The following is a 20,612-nucleotide window of genomic DNA, read 5'->3' as shown; positions in this document are numbered from 1 at the left end:
TGCCTTGTAAAATATATTCAGAGGTCGATTAAGAGTGAAACGGTTCATCAGGTCTCGAGGTACATCCACACCAGCAACATTGCGAACATGCATTGTCCAACCGATATCAAAACTTGTCTTTTTTTAAAAACATACCAGTTGATTTCCGTGTCATGCCCGCAATTAAAGGAAGTAGATTATATACTAACTCCAGATTATATACTAATTCCAGATTGTATACTAACTGAATTTTCGTTCCACCAGCCGCTCTGCCTGTAGAATATTAGCCTGAGCGATTAATTCGAAAAATCAGTCAGAAGAGTTCACCTTCGAATTTTGTTCACAAAATCCAGAGGAAATCCCAGCACAATCATATGTCTCTCTGAATTTTAAATTACAGACCAAGCCCAACTTTGTGACAATCCGGATGTGGAACACAGATACTCATGGAGAAATCCAAAAGTCGAGGGATGTACTGAAATAAGTCCAGCAAAACGCTTCACAGTTTTAAACGAAGGAAAAAAGCTTGAGGGTGCGTAAAATATCAAGTAAACTGAACACCACATTTTTAAATTGCTTAAGAAATGACTTGTGCGTCCCGCATAGGTCCACCTCTATATATAAACAAAACACTTTCCCAACAAGATACTTTAGGCCGAGGCTTTAAATTTATGCAATTCTGCTTTAGACAGATTTTATTGATTACATGGAATCCAAAGAGTACGTGGTGCAGACAGACAGCTGGAAATGAGAGAAAAGCTCTACCACACATTGTCCTGTTGAGTATTGCAGCATGCTGGAATGGACAAATATGCGAGCCCATGACATACGTTTCGATTCAGGAACTGGGCAAGCATAGAGACTAAATTGAAACATGATCTGCTGCAATACAATAAAAGGTATCACTTGATGCACTATGACTGGGCACATGGTTTCATTTAATGTAATACAAACAGAGACTGGGTCCAGTGCAGTTACATTTTTAAACAGCACTAGATTCACGCGATGTATATAATCTAGACTTCACTACCATCAATAAGACATACTTTCGTCATGAAAATGCTATGTGAAGTTGATTTTACTTCGTGGTCCTAAGGTTAACAATGGAATCATAGAAATATTAGAACACAAAAGTGAGCCTATTCGGCTATTGTGAATGTCCTCTAAAAGAGCAATTAACCAGGGGCCAGTCGCCTTCCATAGAACAGAACCATCTCTGCTGTTCAGAAATGCAAGTCTTCCACTTCAAAAGTCTCTTTAGATTCTGCCTCCGACAAATTCTTAGTTAGATTCCGACAAATTCTAAATTTTCGCTGTGTTGATCAAATTGATTGTGTCATTGTTCTTCCGTCTCCCAGGTTCCTGAAATGTGTACATTGTCTGCATGTCAATCCTTGCATCCAACGGGATCTGTTACCTCCTCCAGTCTGTTCAGACTCCAAGTGATTTTAAATCGCTCGACCTCATCTGCATTCAAACTTTTCATTTTCCAAGCAAGTAGGCACAAACTCACTGATCTTTGGATGTTACTGGAGTTCCTCATTGCTGGGGCAATTTCATAAACAATTTCTTGCTCCCCTCTCAGAATTTCGTAATAGAGACCGTAGATGCAGACTTTGATTTTCCACACCACCCAGAAATGCAGCACTTCAATTGTTCTGTATTCTATAATTATTGGTACAAGACAGAGTCTTACATTTCACGAGTTCAGAAGCTAAAATATCCAACATTTGTTTCAGCATTGTAATGCAACAAAACATTCTGAGAGACAATGATGTAAGAGAACTTATGTGGTGATTTTTTGCTGCGTTTTTCGCCATTTAAACCAACTGGTGATTAAGACAAGAGGACACATTAGCACCTTCTTCATTTCCTCTCGGAACTTATTCTGAGATATCGCATAGATGAAGAAGTTGTTGCAGGAACTGAGTAACTGGAGCATATTTGTCATCTCTGAAAGGATGTATTGTGGGTTATTGAAATCTAGGCCACCAAAGTAGTCCTGTCCTGTAATCTGAATGTAGAGGAATCTTCCGACATAAGTGCCCCACAGGAGTAGAAAGCTGATGGAGATGGCGTACAGCAGAACAATGGACCTCTTGCGTTTGGCCATCTCGTGATCTTCACCATTCAGAGAGCCACGGAGCCTCCTGCGTGCCGCGTTGACCTCTAAAATATGCCTAACAGTGAGGGCGTTAAGCAGTAGAATGAGAAAGAACGGAAGAAGTGGAGTCAAGACACGGTCAAGGTAGTGGTAGGCCTGCCAAGCAGGTGAAGTGTAGAACATAGGCTTGATGCCACAGAACCAAGGCATACCATCCAGTATAACCAAGGGCTGAGAGACAAAGTACAAAGGGATGTTCTTGCTGCAGAACAAGGAGCAGATCACGCCTATGACGAGCAATGCAGCTTTCTCAGTGCAGTATCTGGTACTCAGACTCGGGCAGGTGATGGCCACAAAACGATCAATGGTGAAGGCTACTGTCAGCCAGACTGATCCATCACGGCTGATGTAGACCAAAACTGCACTAAACGCACACACTGGCGTAGCAGATAGGATTGTGTACCTAAGATAAATGCGACCGATCCTGTTCAGAATGCACCCGGTGAAAATAACAAGGAAATCAGCGAAAGCTATCGCCATCAGGTAGTTGGTGACACAACGTGAGAGTTCGCATCGTCCTCGGGATAGGATTATGATTGCCACCAAGTTGGCTGCAAGCGGTCAAAAGAGAGAGTTGTTACTATGCTAATTTCAAATGCCTGCCATTGTCTCGTCCATCCTGTTATTGATATCATCTCAAACATTCATTCGTCACTCTGAGATAATGACTCTTCTAAAAGTATAGTGTCACTGCTGGATAAATCATTTGTCAATACAGGGGCTACTGAAATCTGTATCACCACAATTTCTTCCTTCTGGTAATATCCACCTATCCATTCAAAGATTGCAGAAAAAGAGAATTCCTAATGTGTGGAAAGAAGTCTTTTGCGGTTCGAATATTTAATCTTCGAAGGGCATCCCATCTATCCCCACTATGTCCCCGTAATCATGTGTTTATCATGGATAGTCCATCTAACTGCATATCACCTGTGCACAATGGCGCAATTTAGGTTGGCCAATTCATCTTCCCTGGATATCTTGTACTATGGGAGGAATCCTGACCAAGCAGCAGGAACCTATGAATACACAGGAAACAAATGAAAAACCCACACAGGCAAGGATGGAATGGAATGGAACCCTGGTCCCTCACTTTCGCATAGTATTCAGTTCATCCCTTGTCCCAAGCATATTGCCGTTCAATGGGTCTCCGCCTGGCAACACCTCACTTTCATTAATCTCATCTTAATATTTATAAGGTCAGTAATTGCCACTTGCATCTATTTGGAATTCATAAACGTCTGTCATCACCACGTGCCTCCAATTTTGTCTGTTGTCCATCCCTGAAGCATGTCATCTCTCCCACTCAATCTATAGTTGTCGAGCATCTAATCCCTGGAAGTCTCTCTCTCGAAGGCTATTTCTACAATTCTTTCTCAAGAATGTTTCTAATAATCTATCTCTTTGATAAACATATTGTTGCTCACACGACTATTCCTTCCATCTTTCAACAGAATTTCGTAATGTCCACGCTCCTACGAATCAATCAATCTTGACAGAATGCAATGGCTGAAAGAACATGTACAACCCCATCTTCTCTAGTGTTAAACAGAAATTGAGAGAGCCATATTGCATTATCATTTAAATATGAATATTCACACAAAAAACCAAAACGAAAATGTACAAAACCTGTCAGCATAAGATAATTTTCGTCACAGATTATAGCAATTTTCTCTCTCCTAGCCCTTTTCAAATGTGTCCTTGTCTTATTTACAATCACATTTGAAATATTGACTGTTTAATGGGAACTCACTGCAGCATAACTATTCTTTATTTCACGAAAGTCTCACCATTGATTTTTATAATAACTGAACGTATTTTTCGAAGTTATAATGCCCTTAACGTGAACATTGTATGATATGAATTACTTATAATGATGCCATGTGATGTGTATACAAAAAACGAACTGCTTGCACCATGACACACCACGTCACTCACATGTCACTAAGTCGTTTTTTGAGTTGTGTGCAACACCATTACAGAAACTAACATTCAGCAAAATAACAGGCGGATGTTCACGTAATGTCATACGTTAAAATTCATATTCCAGTACGCAAATACATGACATACTTGTGACAGTGCCGTGCAACAAATTGAGCTACATATTTTAAAGCAGACGTATACAGGTGTATATAAAATGGCAGCTTAAGATATTGCTGCCTATTTGATCTATCTCAATCTCAGAAAATGCCGAGTTCTGCAAATAAATTCAGCCTGGACCTGAAAAGCAATGTTTCCAAAGAGTTATAGAACGGAAAATAACATTATCTTTTTATCATCTATTATTTACCAGGGACACCAATAGCAGAGACAATGGGGTAAGCAATTCCAAAGAAGAGTCCTTTCGCTGGCCCGTGCATTGCTTTTCCCCCCCAAAAGCTAAAGCAATTGGAAAGAACTGAGCTCTGAAAAATGCACAGAGTCCCACATATATTCCACCTTGTTGTCTCTGGAGAAGCAATTAAGTTGGATCAATCAGCTCATTTACAATTCTGCCAACAGCAAATTAACACCTGTTTTGATGCCTTCCATTTTGACAATTAGCAATGTAGCTGCTGCCATCAACTACATGGACGAATTGGCGCCGTAAACTTCTGATGCACTCATCCTCACAAACCATGGTTTTCTGTCTACCTTTCGTTTCTATCGCAACAATATTAAACCTAAAATTGATGCTTCTGTCATTTTCAGTTTTCATATACTTTTTTGATGTGACAAGTCAGATTGGTTCATTTGCTTGGTCTGTTCATCAGGGTTGTCATGTTTTATGCCTTAATGTGACCAAATCGTTGAACTATTTGAAATCACGAACGAGGGTGGGCTTCTACGTTGATATCAGATGCACATTTTTGATGATGGAAATACGCAAAACGATTCGTTTGTCCTGCTAATCGAGAAGTGGAGACAGGTCTTCAACCTCTCGACTTCTGGTTCAGGATTTAGAAAGCTTGAATTGTGGGCTGGGGTTTGCTATTTTATAAATAAATGCGTATACAGGTGAAGTAGTAACTTGTAACTTGATTTGGAATATCGCATCAAAAGCACTGGTAATTAGAGGCACTTCCATTATAAAGGAACAACAATAGAGATAATGTGATAGAAAAAAATAAAATATGATCCCTTGCAGTAACCATTATGATAGGGCCTGACCCATCCGACAACGTCATTTTGACTCACTAGCATTAACACCAATACTAACAGCAACACCTCTATTTATTGTTTATGTATGTGCAAACATGGTATATAGCATGGCAATAGGTTGGTGAGCCATCTTTTTGACACACTGCATCTGATATAGGTGCATAAGTTACATATGCGATGATGAAAGGTGAAGTTAAACAAAACCAGTTTTTGACAATGTAGAATGTCGACATTATGGTAGTAGGCCATGCAGACTATTGAAACCAAACTGACCCACTGAAAAGCATTAACCCTATTCTATCGCATTCCAGTAACCACACTTTTCCCACAACTAATCGACATAGCCTGCACATGATTGAACTGTGTGCGGATACCTGGAGCACAGCAAACATTTGTACACACCATGAAGATGTTCACCCGAAAGTGGAATAGAATCTATGTCCCCAGTGCAGTGCGACAGCCTTGTAACCACAGAATTGCCATACCAGCCAATGGCACTTGCCAGCAAATGCAGAGAAAACAGCATTCGATTCTACCGTCACATTCATTAAAAATTATTTTTACCTAATTATTTTATTCCAAATCGCTCAGACTCACAGGCCTTCCACATCAGCTGCAGGGAGCTGTCATTTTCAGGGAGCAGCTCTGTTAACTGGGGAACTCCAGCTCTGATAGTTGAAGAACATGAAATACTTCCCTTTTCTGGTGTTGCCTACAAAAAAAGTAACCGTGATGGGGCGATATTTTGTTTAGACTCTGTCCATCACGGTGTTGTCAGATGAACAAACTGAGTTTGTTTTTTAAATAAAGTATAAAGAACTGCAGTTACTGGATATCTGAAACAAAAGCGAAACACCTGGAGAAACCCACCCAGTTTGTCAGTATCTGAATCAAAGTTTCAGTTCCAGTGACAGTTTTTCAGAATTTTGTTCCTTTTTCACAAAGATCATGACATAAAGTGAGGCTCACAGGAGCTTTAAAGTAGTGCAATTTACGAATAAAGCAGCTGCAATTTACCTGGCTGTCAACCAATGTCTTCGCCTATAATGAACCAATGAGCAGAGGTCCGGGAATTATTCAAAGTTTTCCCAACTCTTGACGAAAACAATTTTAGCTTCGACCAGTTCTGCTCATATTCAACGTGATATCTCTGCAAACATATCGTCTGCAGCTCGCTGATTATTACTCCTAGCTGCAACTCTTCTGAACGGTAGGTTCACAACTTGTGAAACGTTATGCTTCTGCTCAATGCCTGGAATTAAATAGATCCGAGCAATTCTGGCAACACAGAGACAGCAACACATTCTCCACAGATGAAAATCATCTGGATCGAAACTTGTCCCAACACTGAGCAAAAGTTGGTAGAAATGAGCAATTGTACTTGGTAAAAAGGCAGTGAAAGAGTTAGACTGGGAATCCAGACAGGATTGAGACGATTGAAACGACTTGACAAAGGCCGGCCTTTTAAAATAACCGACTAATTCCCGTTGTCCCCTTGGGGCCTAAAGGTCTGGCCTGTGTTTTAAAGAACTTTTTATTTCATCTGTCAAAGTCCTTGCTGGTTCCAGTCGCAGCGTTGAATGAAACAGATTCTTGCTCAACTTCCCTACCAATTATTTTTCTGTTTATTGTTCAAGACGAACGGGCTGATTCTGGGCGATAAGAATAATGAAGTAACTATTTAAATTTAGTCTCACTCCTGATTCTTACTGTGTTTTGTCGCGCAGATTCTGTCTTACAATGACCAGCTGCAATTACATTGAATGAGGGGGATGATGTCCTGTTATTCTGCAATCATACAGCTACACCAAGCAGCGATCCTTAACTGTTCTGGTTCTGGCAGAATTCCAGCTGCATCATGGAATATCTCCTGAAGAGAAACCATTACATCAAGACCACAGACACAGCTTTAGGAATCCGGCTTTTTCTCCGAGTTTGATCATGTGAACCGCACCATCCAGCTGAATGTGTTGAAAACAGAATTGACAGAATCCACGGTTTATTACTATGCAGTGAGCCCCACAGACACTCAGAACATGGCCGACCCAGTACCAAACTATCAGAGGGCCACTGAACATGATAGCATGTCAATGAAACAGTGAGATGAAAGGCAGATCCGCGGTGGTACCGAATTCATGGTGACATCATCTATCTCTCATTCGAAGACAAAGCTTTAATCATTAATAACCTCCTATTAAAATGAGCTAACGTCGTTAGTTCAATCAATGATCTACAAGTAATGTATTTTGTGCCTTTTGATATGTCCCAAGCTATTTCAATGCTTCAGTGACGTTGTGGTGTCGAAAATGCAGGGACTAGTTTAGGTTAAAGAGAATCCTTTAGCGACATAAGGAATTGTAGAACTCGTTTGAGAGACAATAACATGTCACATACCTCTCATAATCAAACACTCGTGCAACGAGAACAACGTCAACCAAATTGCAGGTTACTCAGTACTGCCCCGTACTTCCATATTTGCAACTCCAGAATGGCGAGCTAGAGATTCGGCGATACAGTATCATGCAGACCTTGTCAGCATATCAATAAGAAAGCGTGTTCTAAAACACATCTGAACAATCATAACCAATCAAAAACATACAGAATATAGGACATAGAACGTTACAGCGCAGTACGGGCCTTTCAGCCCTCGATTTTGCACCCACACATGAAATTAATCTGATGCCCGTCAAACCTACACCGTTCCGTTATCCATATGCATGTTCAATGCCATGTAAATGTCCTTAATATCTGCAAGATTAACTACTGTTGCAGGCAGGCCGTTTCACGCCCCTTCTAATCTCTGAGCAAAGAAACTACTCCTCCTGATATCTGTCCAAAATCTATCACCCCTCAATTTAAAGCCATGTAACCTTGTTTTCGCCTTCACCATCCGAGGAAATAGGCTCTCACTGTCCACCCTATTAGCCTCTGATTATCTTATACATCTCGACTAATTCACCTCTCAACATTCTTGTCTCCAGCGAAATCAGCCTCAGTTCCCTCAGGCTTTCCTCGTAAGACCTTCCTTCCATACCAGGCAACATCTGAGTAAATCTTCTCTGAACCCTTTCCAAAGCTTTCACATCCTTCTTATAATGCGGTGACCAGAACTGCACACAATATTCCAGGTGCGACCTTACCAGTGTCTTGAATAGCTGAATCTGACCTCGTGGCCCCGAAGCTCAGTTTCCTTACCAATCAACGCCAACACACCATATGCCTTCTTAACAACCCTAACAACCTTGGTCACAACTTTCAGGGATTTATGCACCGGATACCGAGACCCCTCTGTGCATCGACACTGCCAAGAGTTTTACTATTAGTCCAGTACTTTGCATTCCTGTTACTCCTTCTGAAGTGAACAACCTCACACCTTTTCACATTATATTCCATTTGCCACTTCTCAGTCCAGCTCTGCATCTTCCCTGTATCCCTCTGCAACCCACAATATCCTTCGGCACTATCCACAACTTTGCCTACTTTAGTGTCATGCTTCTACGCCCACATCCAGATCATTTATAAAAATGACAAACAGCATTGGCCTAAAACAGATCCTTGCGGCACACCACTGGTAACTGAGTTGCAGGATGAACATTTTGCATCAACTACCACCTTCTGTCTTCTTTCAGCTCGCCAGTGCCTGATCCAAATCTTTACATCAACATCAGTCCCAAACGCCTGTACTTGTGCAGTAGCCTACCATGTGGAATCTTATCAAACGCCTTACTTAAGTCCATATACACCACATCAACCGCTTTACTTCATCCACCTTCCTTGTCACCGTTTTAAGAACTCAGTAAGGTTTGTTAGGTGCAACCTACCCTTCAGAGAACCGCGTTGACTATCCTTAATCAAATTATTGCTTTCCAGATGATTACAAGTCCAATCTCTTAGAATCTTTCCCAACTCCTTACCCACAACCAAAATAAAGCTATAATTTCCAAGGATGGCCCGAACCCCCTTCTCAAACAAGGGAACAACATTTGATACCCTCCAGTCTTCTGGCACTACTCCTGTTGACAGTGATGACATAAAGCTCAAAGCCAAAGGCTCTACATTATCCTCCCTGGCTTTCCACAGTATCTGAGAATAAATCCCATCTAGCCCAGGGGCCTTATCTATTTTAATATCTTCAAAAATCGCTAAAACCTCATCTTTGTCAACCGCAAACCCATCTAATCTAGTATTCTGTATCATCATATTCTCACTAATCTTGCGCTTTTCCAATGTGAGTACTGTCAAAAAGTATTCAATAAACGCTTTCCCATGTCCTCAGATTGCACATCGTGATGACTGGTTTGTGAGTCAGAGCTGCCAGTGAAAATCTCAGTGACATGAATCATCTGCTGTATGTCTGGGTGGAAATGAACATTTTTCATCCTTCATTTAAAGTTTTCATTCTTTGTCAGCAGTTCACTTCTGGACATTTAAGTTCCGTAAAGACCAATGAGTTTTCTTGCTCCTCTGGTGACAATTGAAGAAAAGAAGAATCCTATTTTGAAATACAGTTACAGAGGAGATCTAGTGAAATCGCTTCTGCAGATTAAAGGACACACTCGGGACTTGACATCTCTCAGGACCTCATACATTTTGCACAGTCCAAATAACTCTTCAGTTATAGAAGAAGTGAAACTTGTTGATAAAAAAAAGAACAGTCATGAAAGTTTATAATAGGCAACTGCATGGGTAGCTTAAGTGGAAGTAGATTTGTTTGAGATATCTGGTTGTCGTGGATGAATTGGGCCAAAGGTTGTCTTTCCTTGCAGTATGTCTTTATGATTCTCAAACGCAAAATTGTTCATTTTCTCTGAACACTGTGAAAAATATCATAACTGGCTGCCATCAGAGGGCAGGAGTAGCATGAAATAGGTACATTCACATGTGAAATCAGTGGCAGAACGCTGGAGGGACATATAGAGTTAACTTTTCATGACAATGAATATCGAATAAAATTTCATCAATAATCATCAGAGTGCAATAGACTATAGATGCAGGAGCAGAGGTTGTCCATTCAGTTCATTGGGACTCTGGTTTTCGTTGGGATTATGAATGATTTGAAGATCTAAAAATCCAATTTTCTGCCTTACTCCCTTCACCATTGACTCGCTTACAGATTTACTTGGCAAAATATAAGAGGAATTGTTCGTTTCACAGTTGGGCAACCCCGCGTAATCAGAATTCATATATATTTGGATTATGGAACCCAATCCGGTATGTCCACATTTTTGACTTCATTGCAAGAGGGTTTCAGTAACGGAACAAGGAATTCACTGCAGTTGCATATGCCGTTGTCAAAAGCACACAAATGAGAATTTCACGGTCATTTCCAGACACTAGGCTTCAACTCCAAAGTCTGAGAATATGAGATCAAACACCTTCAGATGTAATGGTGGGTCCATGACCTCTAAGACTAAATGTAAGCAACTGGATTGCGCGTCCGGTGATATTATCACGATGTTACCAAACGCCAATCTGGTGAAAGTGCATCGCAAATTTACTAAGAAGGGAGAGCCAGGATTTTGACTTGGCTACAGTGCAAGAATCATGACAAGGTTCAAAGTCAGATGGTGATTGTGCTTTGACGAGTATGTTATAGTTCCTGGTTCTTCGATAGCTTTCCTGCCTTTGTGTTGAGTGAAGCTTGCAGTTCTGACGACTATGCTTGTATGTACTCAGTTGCATTTTAAAAAATCGTGATGTGAAGATTTCTTATTTCTACTTCACCTTAAGATCACTGATCCCACTTTCCTCTTCTGATCTAATTTATCAAACAACAAAGTCTGTTCACTCCATTTTCATTCATTGAAATGTGACATATATGCATTACAGTATTGTGTTCAGGTCTCTCAGGAACCATTGGCTGGGTGTAACGGCTGCATGGAGCTCTCATCATCAGTGAAATGTTGTTTTAAATGAGCCTCTGCATCTGAGAGTAGTACAGCATCATGGGTTTGGCTGGTCTTTGTATCCACCTTCCATATTCAACCTCATACAGAAAGATCACGAACTTGTTAAACAATTAGATGGGGGTTTGTTAGCTCATTGCAGTCCCTCCCTTTTCCATTGTATTTTCAACATGTCTTTCCAATCCTCTCTCTTACCTCTTAACCTCTGTCCATGTACTTTTGAAATTTCCTTTTTATCTTTAGCTTTCTGACTTAAGCATGGTTGGTTTAACCCCTTAGTAGAATCATTCTTCCTCATTGGATGCTGTCAGACATGAGCCATTTTCTTCAGTCCTTGCCGTTGTTATTGACCAAATTTTCCAGTCGACTCTCATTCTTTTGGAAGGACAATATACAACCTAGAACAGTTACTTATGAATCATGTTTCTCCATCCTAAACTGAGGGCGAGTTTCAGGCATAACAAAGTCACTCCGAAATCTGCTGTTGTTCGTTGATTCCACTCCTGCCTTACAGGATTGAACTTCATCAGGGAATGTAGGTGGAGGCGAGGATGAGATCACCTCATGGCATCACTGCTGGACTGTTAATACAGAGATCCAGTTAAATATCTGGGCACGCAGTATGTACCCCCTGGCAGACGGTAGACTTTGAATTTAATTTTAAAAAAGCTGGAGTTAAGAATCTCGTGATGATTACGAATCCATTGTCGATTGGATTAAAAGACCACCTGGTTCACTGATATCGTTTTGGGAAAGAAACTGCTATCCTCACCTGGTCTGGCCTACATGTGTCTCCAGACCCACAGAAATATGGTTGACACTTCAGTAACCTCTGTTAGGGCTGGAGAATAAACATGGCCTTACCAGCGACGCCCTCATTCAGTGAACAAGTAACAAAAATAAAATGTTGTTTCTTTTTCCTATGTTAATAGCTAACAATGTGTTAATCCAGGGACGTTTTTCTCAGAATACAGAAGGCCAGGTACTTGTCTTCGTCTTTCATCCTCACTGTATTAATATCTCTATGTTGGGATTAACGAGAGGGAGCGGTCTTACAGAGAATCTTTGGGATCGTAGCAGGGCCAGCCCTGGTTGCGTCGCCTTTTTCACTGGTGGGATCATTGCATTATCTCTGACGAACTTTATCAGCGTCCATCTGTTGATGGTGGCTACAATGTGAAAGCGACAGCAATACTCTCCTTGCATATGTTTGAATCCTACAACGACATTTCACGTTAGCCTTTCACTAGTGAAAGTTTTTAGTAGGACAAGAAAAGCCATTTAGTTGACACGTGATGAACACTGAGTTTTCAAAATGCATTGGAGGCATGTGAAGATCAAGCACACAATTGCCTGATGCAGCATGAGGCACATTATCTTTCGCACGAGTGAGCATGTTGGATATTAGTTTTCATCCTGCCAGTTGTGCCTTTTGACATGAGCTGGAATGATAAAATTCAAAAGCTGAAGAATCAGCAAAGGTAATTACCATTATTGTTCAACACCAACGGCTCACCTTGAGAAACGGTGAAATTTACAGACATAAACTGACCCGAGGAATTGCAACATCTCCCAGTATTCTCTCCGGACTAAAAGATATAGCTGCACATGGAAGAAGATATTTACAGGGAACAGTAAAGAACAGTACAGGGACCATTCGGCCCTCCATATTCTGCCTACTCTCTCTCTCTCTTTCATGCACAATCTCACTACCTTTCTCTCATATAGGCAAACTCGTTGTCTCTCACACTCTCTCCTTTGGTCGATCGAGATTCGTTTTTGTCTCTGAAGGGATCAATGGCTATGGGAGGAGGGTGGAATGAGTGCATTGCATTCACCTCCATGACCAGTCAGGACCACGCTGAATAGTGGAACAGGCTCGAGGAGCTGAATGATCTACTCCTATGACTATTTTCTTAATTCTATGTGTCTACTGGCTCAAATTATAACTGAATGATTTACTATCCATCATATTATACAGAGTTGGCACCGTTAACCTCTTCTATGCACATGCTTATGCAATTATAATTGAAAGGCTTTTTTTTACTATTCCTATCGACGAAAAATTTGCTCATACATTCCAGATCTGAACAGCTCGCTGCACGCAAATTCACATTCTCCCGCCTATTATATAGTTTGGCTGAAATCGATGTCCCATATAAAACACTAACAAATCTTTTCCAGCTAAGTTCTGATAATGTAGGAGTTTCACAATAATATGATCTGATTAAAGATAGACGTTGTTGCCAACGTAATGGGAACATGTAAAGATGTTGCAGTTGGGTGGTTTTTGGCTCAGTGCTTAGCACTGCTGCCTCACAGTACCAGTGGCCTGGGATTGATTCCATTGATTTTATCTATCGGCGACTGTCTGCGTGGAGTTTGCCCATTCTCTCTGTATCTGTGTGGCTTTCTTCCAAGCGGTCTGGTCTCCTCCCACATGTCAAAGTTGTGCATGTTCGGTGGATTGGCTAAAGTAAATTGCCATAGTGCCTGGGGGTGTGTAGACGAGGTAGATAGCGTTAGCCATTGGGAAATGTACGATTCAATGGAGAAGCAGTGGGTCTGGGTTGTGGGATGCCCTTCAGAGGTTTGGCGTAGCCTCGATGGGCCGGATGGCATGTTTCAAACTGTAGTGATTCTATGATTGTCCAAATTCTTTTATTTTTCTGACGGTCTTCATATTGCTTTAACTGACTTCAGCAGGAAAAGTCCTGATTGACAAACGAGCTGGGATGCCTCTTGTATGGTGGAACCATTTTCAATTGTGCGTCTCAGGTATCATGATAAAGTGCGTTGTGGTTTCAGATGCAACACAGAAATAGTTAAAGTTTGTCGACTGGGCCAACTGTACAAATGAAAATAAATATGGATTTTACCAAAGTCTTACCTTCAGAATCTTTAGCTGATATCATCAGAAAAATTATTTATTGTGCTTCCTGTTATAACTTGCACCAAAGCAATAAAACAAGGAACTGCGGATGCTGGAGATCTGATACAAAGCAAAACTAGCTGGCAAAACTCAGCAGATCTGGGGAGAAAGCAACGTTATCCTTTCGACTCCACTCAATGTCCATGAGAAATTAATGTCAACTTTTCCATTCGATTTTCACACAATACGAACGCTGGAAGTTCCGTGATTCTAAGCTCAACTTGAGCATGAACAGTGAGCAACAACTTATCAGTGTCGTTCAACGCTAAACAATATATTACTCGCTCTAAGAAATTAGTTTAAAAATACTTAGAAAGGAGGAGGGCAAATTTTTCCCAATGATAATATAGCTTACAATAAAGAATGAGCTGCAAACATGCAACATTTCAGTGATTGAAAGTCAACGTGTCGAATTTCTCGAAATCGATCATTAGGTGGTGTACTTCTTCGATTAGGAGTATTCACAGCAAGAGAGAAATGACAGTCAGCATCAAGCAAACGTATGACCCAGTTAATGGTCTAAAGACCACGCAAAACCTAATTTCTGACTGCCTTGTATAACATTAAACTGAACATAAAGTAAAAGAATCACGAAATTATTTTTTTTTGTAGTGCAGAAAAGGTGGAGGACATCTTCAGGTGTTTTTGGGGGTTGGTGGTGGTGGTGGTGGATGGAGGTGAATTGCCTGGCGCTGCTGATACTGTGAAACACTTAAACTAAGTCTGATATTTATGGAGAGTAGCAATGATTCTACGATCTACAGATAGCACGAAAACTATTTAGATCGTCATTGAGGACATAATGGTTTGTTCATCAAAGCTAAGCACAACGCTTGAGATTCGAAAATGATGAACACAATAGTCCTGAGACATAAACGAGGGAGACGAATGCAGGGAGTCACACAAGAATAGAGACTGAGAGGGAAGGAGAGAAAGAGATGAATATCAAATCAAATGGCTCATATCATTAGAAATCTTAAATATTGATCACTTGCATCTCTTCCAAAAACACACAACTTCTGGTTGTCTCATATTCTGATGACTTTGACAACAATGGATATCCGGGCTGTAAAATTGACTGTTCATATCTCCAGGAGAGAAGTAAGAACGCACAAAATTATTCAGTTTTGCGGGAGCTATATAGAGAGCGTGTTACTCACTGAGCCCATCTGTTGGAAGGAAAACAACAATCCAAAAGTATTTGCAACGAGTGAGAGATGTGCAGAGAGACATCAACACGTTCTTGAGCTCGTCTGGGAACTTGCTCTGGAATAATGCATAAATGAAGACATTGCTGCGGAAACTGAATATCTACTGAACGTTGTTTATCTTTTGGGAATGATGTCTGTGTTAGTGAAACACAAGCCACTGAAATAAGCCTCACCAAAAATCGGGCAGTAGAGATAACACATAGAATGAGGTAGCCCAGAGATATGCTGAACAGCAGTACAATGGTTTGTTACGATGCAGGGTAAACACTTCTGCCAAATTAAACCAGACACATAGAAAAACTCTCCTTGCCTTGTAATCTGTAAAAGTATGTGTGACGAAGAACTACCAAATCGCCTACTTCAACAAAAAAAAAAATTCTTTAACTCCAAGAAATAAAGGAGAACGTGAAAAAATAACTATCTACACTGTAAGCCTTCTTTATACGATTGATTTATCGACCACTCATTCTCCAACAATATACTGACACGATAAAACCTCCAATTAGGTTTTACAAAACGTTCAAACTTCAAAACCAGTCAGCTGTTTCAATTCTCCTCTGTAAAATTCCTCTCCATTTTCCTAGGTCTTTTATTCAGTCTTCTGCTTCACAGACTTCACATGAAGAGGTACCTTTCAGAAAATGTTTGTGTGGGCAGTCTTTGTTTGTTGGCGCTCTTTGCCGCTCTGGCTAACTGTTCAAAATATCCAATTTTTATATCCCAACACATCGGATCGTCTCATTGGTTTAATGCTGCCAAAAGTGTAGAATTCAATTTCGATTGACATTAGTTATCTTGGGGTATAATTTAAACTGATTGGTCGAATTCAAATCTGCTGTAAAATAAATCAACTTAGTGTAACCACTTTCCCATGACATGCACATGACTTTAATCTAAGTTCATATTAAAGTCCCCATATATATCATTGAGTATGTACCAAACACATCTATACTTTATCAGTTAAATCCACGATAACACATCTGCTATTACATTCTTATGACCCACAACATGCACGATTTGTGAATTGAAAGTCATTAACATAAGACTCCATGAAATAGTCTCATGTTCTTGTATTTAAAGCGCCCCAAGAATAGAAGAGGATTGTGATCCGCGGATCCAACTGGCTCCATCGCATTATTCATGGCATAAAAATTAAAATGTTGTATGGCCAGTAACAAACTCAGTCGTTCTTTTTCGATCGGAGGTATTTTCTCTGGAAGATGTTGAGTTTCTTTGAAAAATGCCAATCATCATCTTCTTGCAGCAGCACAGCTCGAACTCTTATGTCACTAGCATCGATGGAAACTTTGAACGGTTTCGAAAAGTTTGGTGATGCTAAAAGTGGTGCGCTTGTTGACATTACTGCTAAATCGTCAAACGTCTCCTGGCATCGATCTGTCCACCGAAATTTTGTGTTTTTCTTCACAAGATCTGTTAAAGGTGCCACTATGCTGCTGAAGTTTGGAACAACCTTCTGATAGGATCCGCTTAGTCTCAGAAATCAAAACAACTATTCCTTCGATCTTGGTCTTGGAGATTCCTCAATGGCCTTCATCTTTGCATTCCTTGGTGTCATCCTTCCGTGCCCCATGTTACGTCCCAAGAACGCCACCTATGCTGTCGCGAATTCAGTTTTGTTTAAGTTCATTACTAGTTTTGCGACTCTTAATCAGTCAAAGAGCTCTGCCAGCTTTACCACGTGATCTTCCCAGCACTCACGAAAGATCACTACATAGTCCAAATAGACTGCACAGATTGTTAACCAAGGAAGAACTCCGTTCATGAGTCTTCGGAATGTTGGTGGGTGCGTTCTTCATTCAAAAAGAGTATCACTTTGAATTGTTACAGCACATTTGGGATTACAAACGCAGAAATTTCTTTTACCTTCTCTGATAAATTTACCTGCTAGTAACCACGCAGAAAGTCCAATTTAGTGATGTAACTGGCTCATTCAAAGTTCTCTATACAGTCCTCCAATGTCGGTATTGGGTTGAGTGTGATTTTGTTATGGCATTGACCTTCTGATAATCCACACAAACTTGTCGAATCCCATCAGGTTTTGCATCGGTAATATCCACTTGCTTTGACTTGGCTCAGAGATATCTTCATTGAGCAGGGCTTCCACTTCATTCTGGACCTGTCTGGCTTTGAAAGGATTAAGCCAATACGCGTGTTGTTTTATCGGAACGGGATACCCTAAGTCTATATTAGTCCTCCCCATTTTATTGCTGCATAAGTCCACACACTGCTTTAAAAAACCTTTCAACAGCGTTCTTTACTCCTCATGCAGACAGTTTACCAATCTATCCCTTTCCTCAAGGAGGTCCTCATTGTTCAGCATACTTTGAGGCCAGTCATAAGACCTCGATGACGGTGAGTTATCGTATGTTTCTCTATGTCACAGAACCAGGACATTCCATCCACAATGTACAAGTGCAATAGACAATTTGGGGTGCAAGTTCTTGACAAAGCTCAGGACACAAACCACTATGTTGAACCATGATGCAATTTTCTCGGTACAGTACTTGCTCGTTAGACTCGGGCAGCAGATGGCCAAAGAATGGTCGATGCTGAAAGCCTCAATCAGCCAGACTGAGCTATCTAGGCTGGCACAGATCATCACAGTGTTCTGTGCAGAGGCAGTGGTCGCGGAAAGGGCACTGTGATGGAAGCAAATATCACCGATCTGATTCAGGATTGTTGGAGAAATTCAGCCCAATGAATCAGAGACCACAAATGAGGATCGTGGTTAAATTGACAAGCAGTTTATTAAACAAAGCAATATCACAGAAGAGAAGTTGTCGAGGCTGACACAGAATTGATTCTCTGCACAGATGATCACAATGCTCTTCCCCAAATGGAAGGTGCAGACGGCTTTATCTCGGGTTATAACACAAAGGTGATAATTGTAAAGCAGTTACAGGACGATCGCAAAAATTGTAAAGCGATTAAAACAAGAATAAACTGAATGGAAACTAATCAAGTGTCTGGCAGTAGCAATTCATTTGTAATGGACACAAGCGATTTGAGCCATCTCCGTGAATGGGAGAGAATGTTTTCTCGAGGATTCTTCATTGTATTTCCCGCCTGCACGAATATGTGTAAATGCTCATTCTCCTGGCATCCAGGTTTGTCCATTGTGCTCCTCCTGGGAGTGAAGTCTGCTGAGGCCTCTCGATCTGCCTCTTTGTTTTTGCGGTATTGGTTTCAATGGGAAATGAGCCTGCCATTAAGGTATTGGACTGCAGTGCTAATCGGGCTTGGAGCTTACTGTGAAGGCTGTTTGGGAACTGTATTCTCTGGTCTGGGAGTAGCTTGGCCATGTTTGATTTCTTTGTTCGCCTGCTTAGCCAAGACTGGGGCACCGTGGGTGTGTTTTGTGTGTGTTAGCAGGCTTGATCTCCTTGTTTCACAGTCCTGCTTTTGAGTTTGTTTGTTGTCATGCTGTGGGTGGGCAAGGCGGCAGATATTTCTCCAACAAGGATATACCCAGTGATGATTGCAATCAAGTCCCTCAAACAATAGGTGGTGCACCGAGAGAGTCTGCAACATCCTCCTACAAGGAGGTTGATTGTAAGTGTATGATGATCGCCAGCAAGTTGCCTGTGGGAAATTGCAAAGTATTATCCAACTGACTTAAATTATCACGACATAATCTTTAAGTGTTAAAAATATCAGATCGTCAATAATTTCCTTCGATATTATCACTAAAGCTGCGCGTAAAAATGTCGACCTCAGTGGTAGTGGAGATTATTTCATATTACACCGAAATCATTAGACTGTAATTTCCAGCATTGGCATAGAATGTAATCATGAGCAGTTTACATGATTAATATTCAGTCTTTGCAATATATATTCTAATCAAATGTAACTGATCTTACAAACACTTGTTCTATAATTGCTCAAAACGGCAGATCGAATATAATCTTGCTGCGTATTGCAAATGGGCGCAATTAAGTACAATTCAGTATTTTCTAGATGTGTAATGGAACTACACCACTGTAATACCTGGCCAACATCTTTCTCTCACGCTTGCTGCAGTGCCCAAGCGAAATCCAGCGCAGGTTGGAATAATAGGAAGGGTTTGGAGGGATATGGGCAGGGGCTGGTAGGTGGGACTAGATTGGGTTGGGATATCTGGTCGGCATGGACGGGTTGGACTGAAGGGTCTATTTCCATACTGTACATTTCTATAACTGTATGGCTCTAAGAGCACATTTTCTGCTTGTGGATCCTGCAGCACTTAAGACTACTAATCAAGTTCAGTGATGTTAGGGCATGAACTCTGCTATGTACGAGTTCTCTACCTCACACGCCAGGGTTTGTTATCACATACTTAGCCATTGTATTATTCCTTTCATTAGTCACCAACAATCTCTACTCACAGCTACTTTGTGAAATGGAAATAAACAGTAAATTACAAAGGTATTTAAAGATGATAGGACGACAAAATATGCATAAATGTATCACATATTAATTTATGAAGTCTATTTTTGTGTATTTGCAAGTGAAATGAAAAAGAAGCCTAATTTCTCGGTTTTTTTCTGACATGTTCTGGTTGAGTGCTGTTTTTCCGATTTCATTGATGATTTTGTGATCATCATCCTTGGGTTTTCATTATTGTCTCGGTTTATTACTCAGGGACTTCCCTCGCATGGACAGCAGTTGGAAATCTCAAGATACATTTTTGTATTTACAGCAACCTCGGTTCCAACGCCCAGAAATGCAATGCGTTGTTGGAGAGAAGAACCAGAGCGACATATAAAGGAAACACTTTGTTTCCTTTGTACAAAATAGCAAAGAACCTGTCTTGAAAATCTGACGACATTTCTCCCGTTCCAGGCCTGTAAGCTTTTATGAAATATCTTACAATGTCACAGAATGCTGAACGCAGCAGAACACAGTTCTCACAGTAGCTGTCGAGAAACTGCAGTTCAATGTAATATTTTGTCCTTCTAAGACTGTGATTTCGTGTTGATCCTGGAATGCTGAGTCTTTGCCATTGGTACCTGCAACAAAGCAAAAATTATTAATTGTCCGAGAGAGACCATATCTTGTGGAGCAGATACTGAACGTTTAAACATATTTACAAATCATGCAACACCAGGTTATTGTCGAACAAGGTAATTTGGAAGTACAAGCTTGGACTATCTATTGGTGTTGTGTCATTTTGAGCTCTGTCCATCCCCGTCAGAGACCGGCATGATCCACATCATTTAAACATATACACACCACGCAGCACGACCAATGTTATCAGCTTTTTCAGTTGGCAGAAGAGTCAT

The 20,612-nt window shown here is 40.7% G+C and overlaps 1 protein-coding gene across 1 annotated transcript; it reads right to left on the bottom strand.

Annotated features, from left to right (window-relative positions):
- Positions 1-1,765: 1,765 nt before the first annotated feature.
- On the bottom strand, positions 1,766-20,612 carry LOC148144553 (putative G protein-coupled receptor 139). Its single transcript, XM_087975403.1, has 4 exons — positions 20,563-20,612; positions 20,201-20,339; positions 5,879-5,993; positions 1,766-2,694 (listed from the first exon to the last, which is right to left on the bottom strand). The coding sequence occupies exons 1-4, from the start codon at positions 20,610-20,612 to the stop codon at positions 1,766-1,768; spliced, it is 1,233 nt and encodes a 410-aa protein (XP_087831529.1).

Source organism: Chiloscyllium plagiosum, unplaced genomic scaffold (assembly GCF_037043375.1).
Source record: "Chiloscyllium plagiosum isolate Xiang-an unplaced genomic scaffold, Cpla_swu_hap1 HiC_scaffold_27, whole genome shotgun sequence".
NCBI lineage: Eukaryota > Metazoa > Chordata > Chondrichthyes > Orectolobiformes > Hemiscylliidae > Chiloscyllium > Chiloscyllium plagiosum.
The sequence above is the reverse complement of the archived record's forward strand: the minus strand, read 5'-3'. Positions and strand labels throughout refer to the sequence as shown.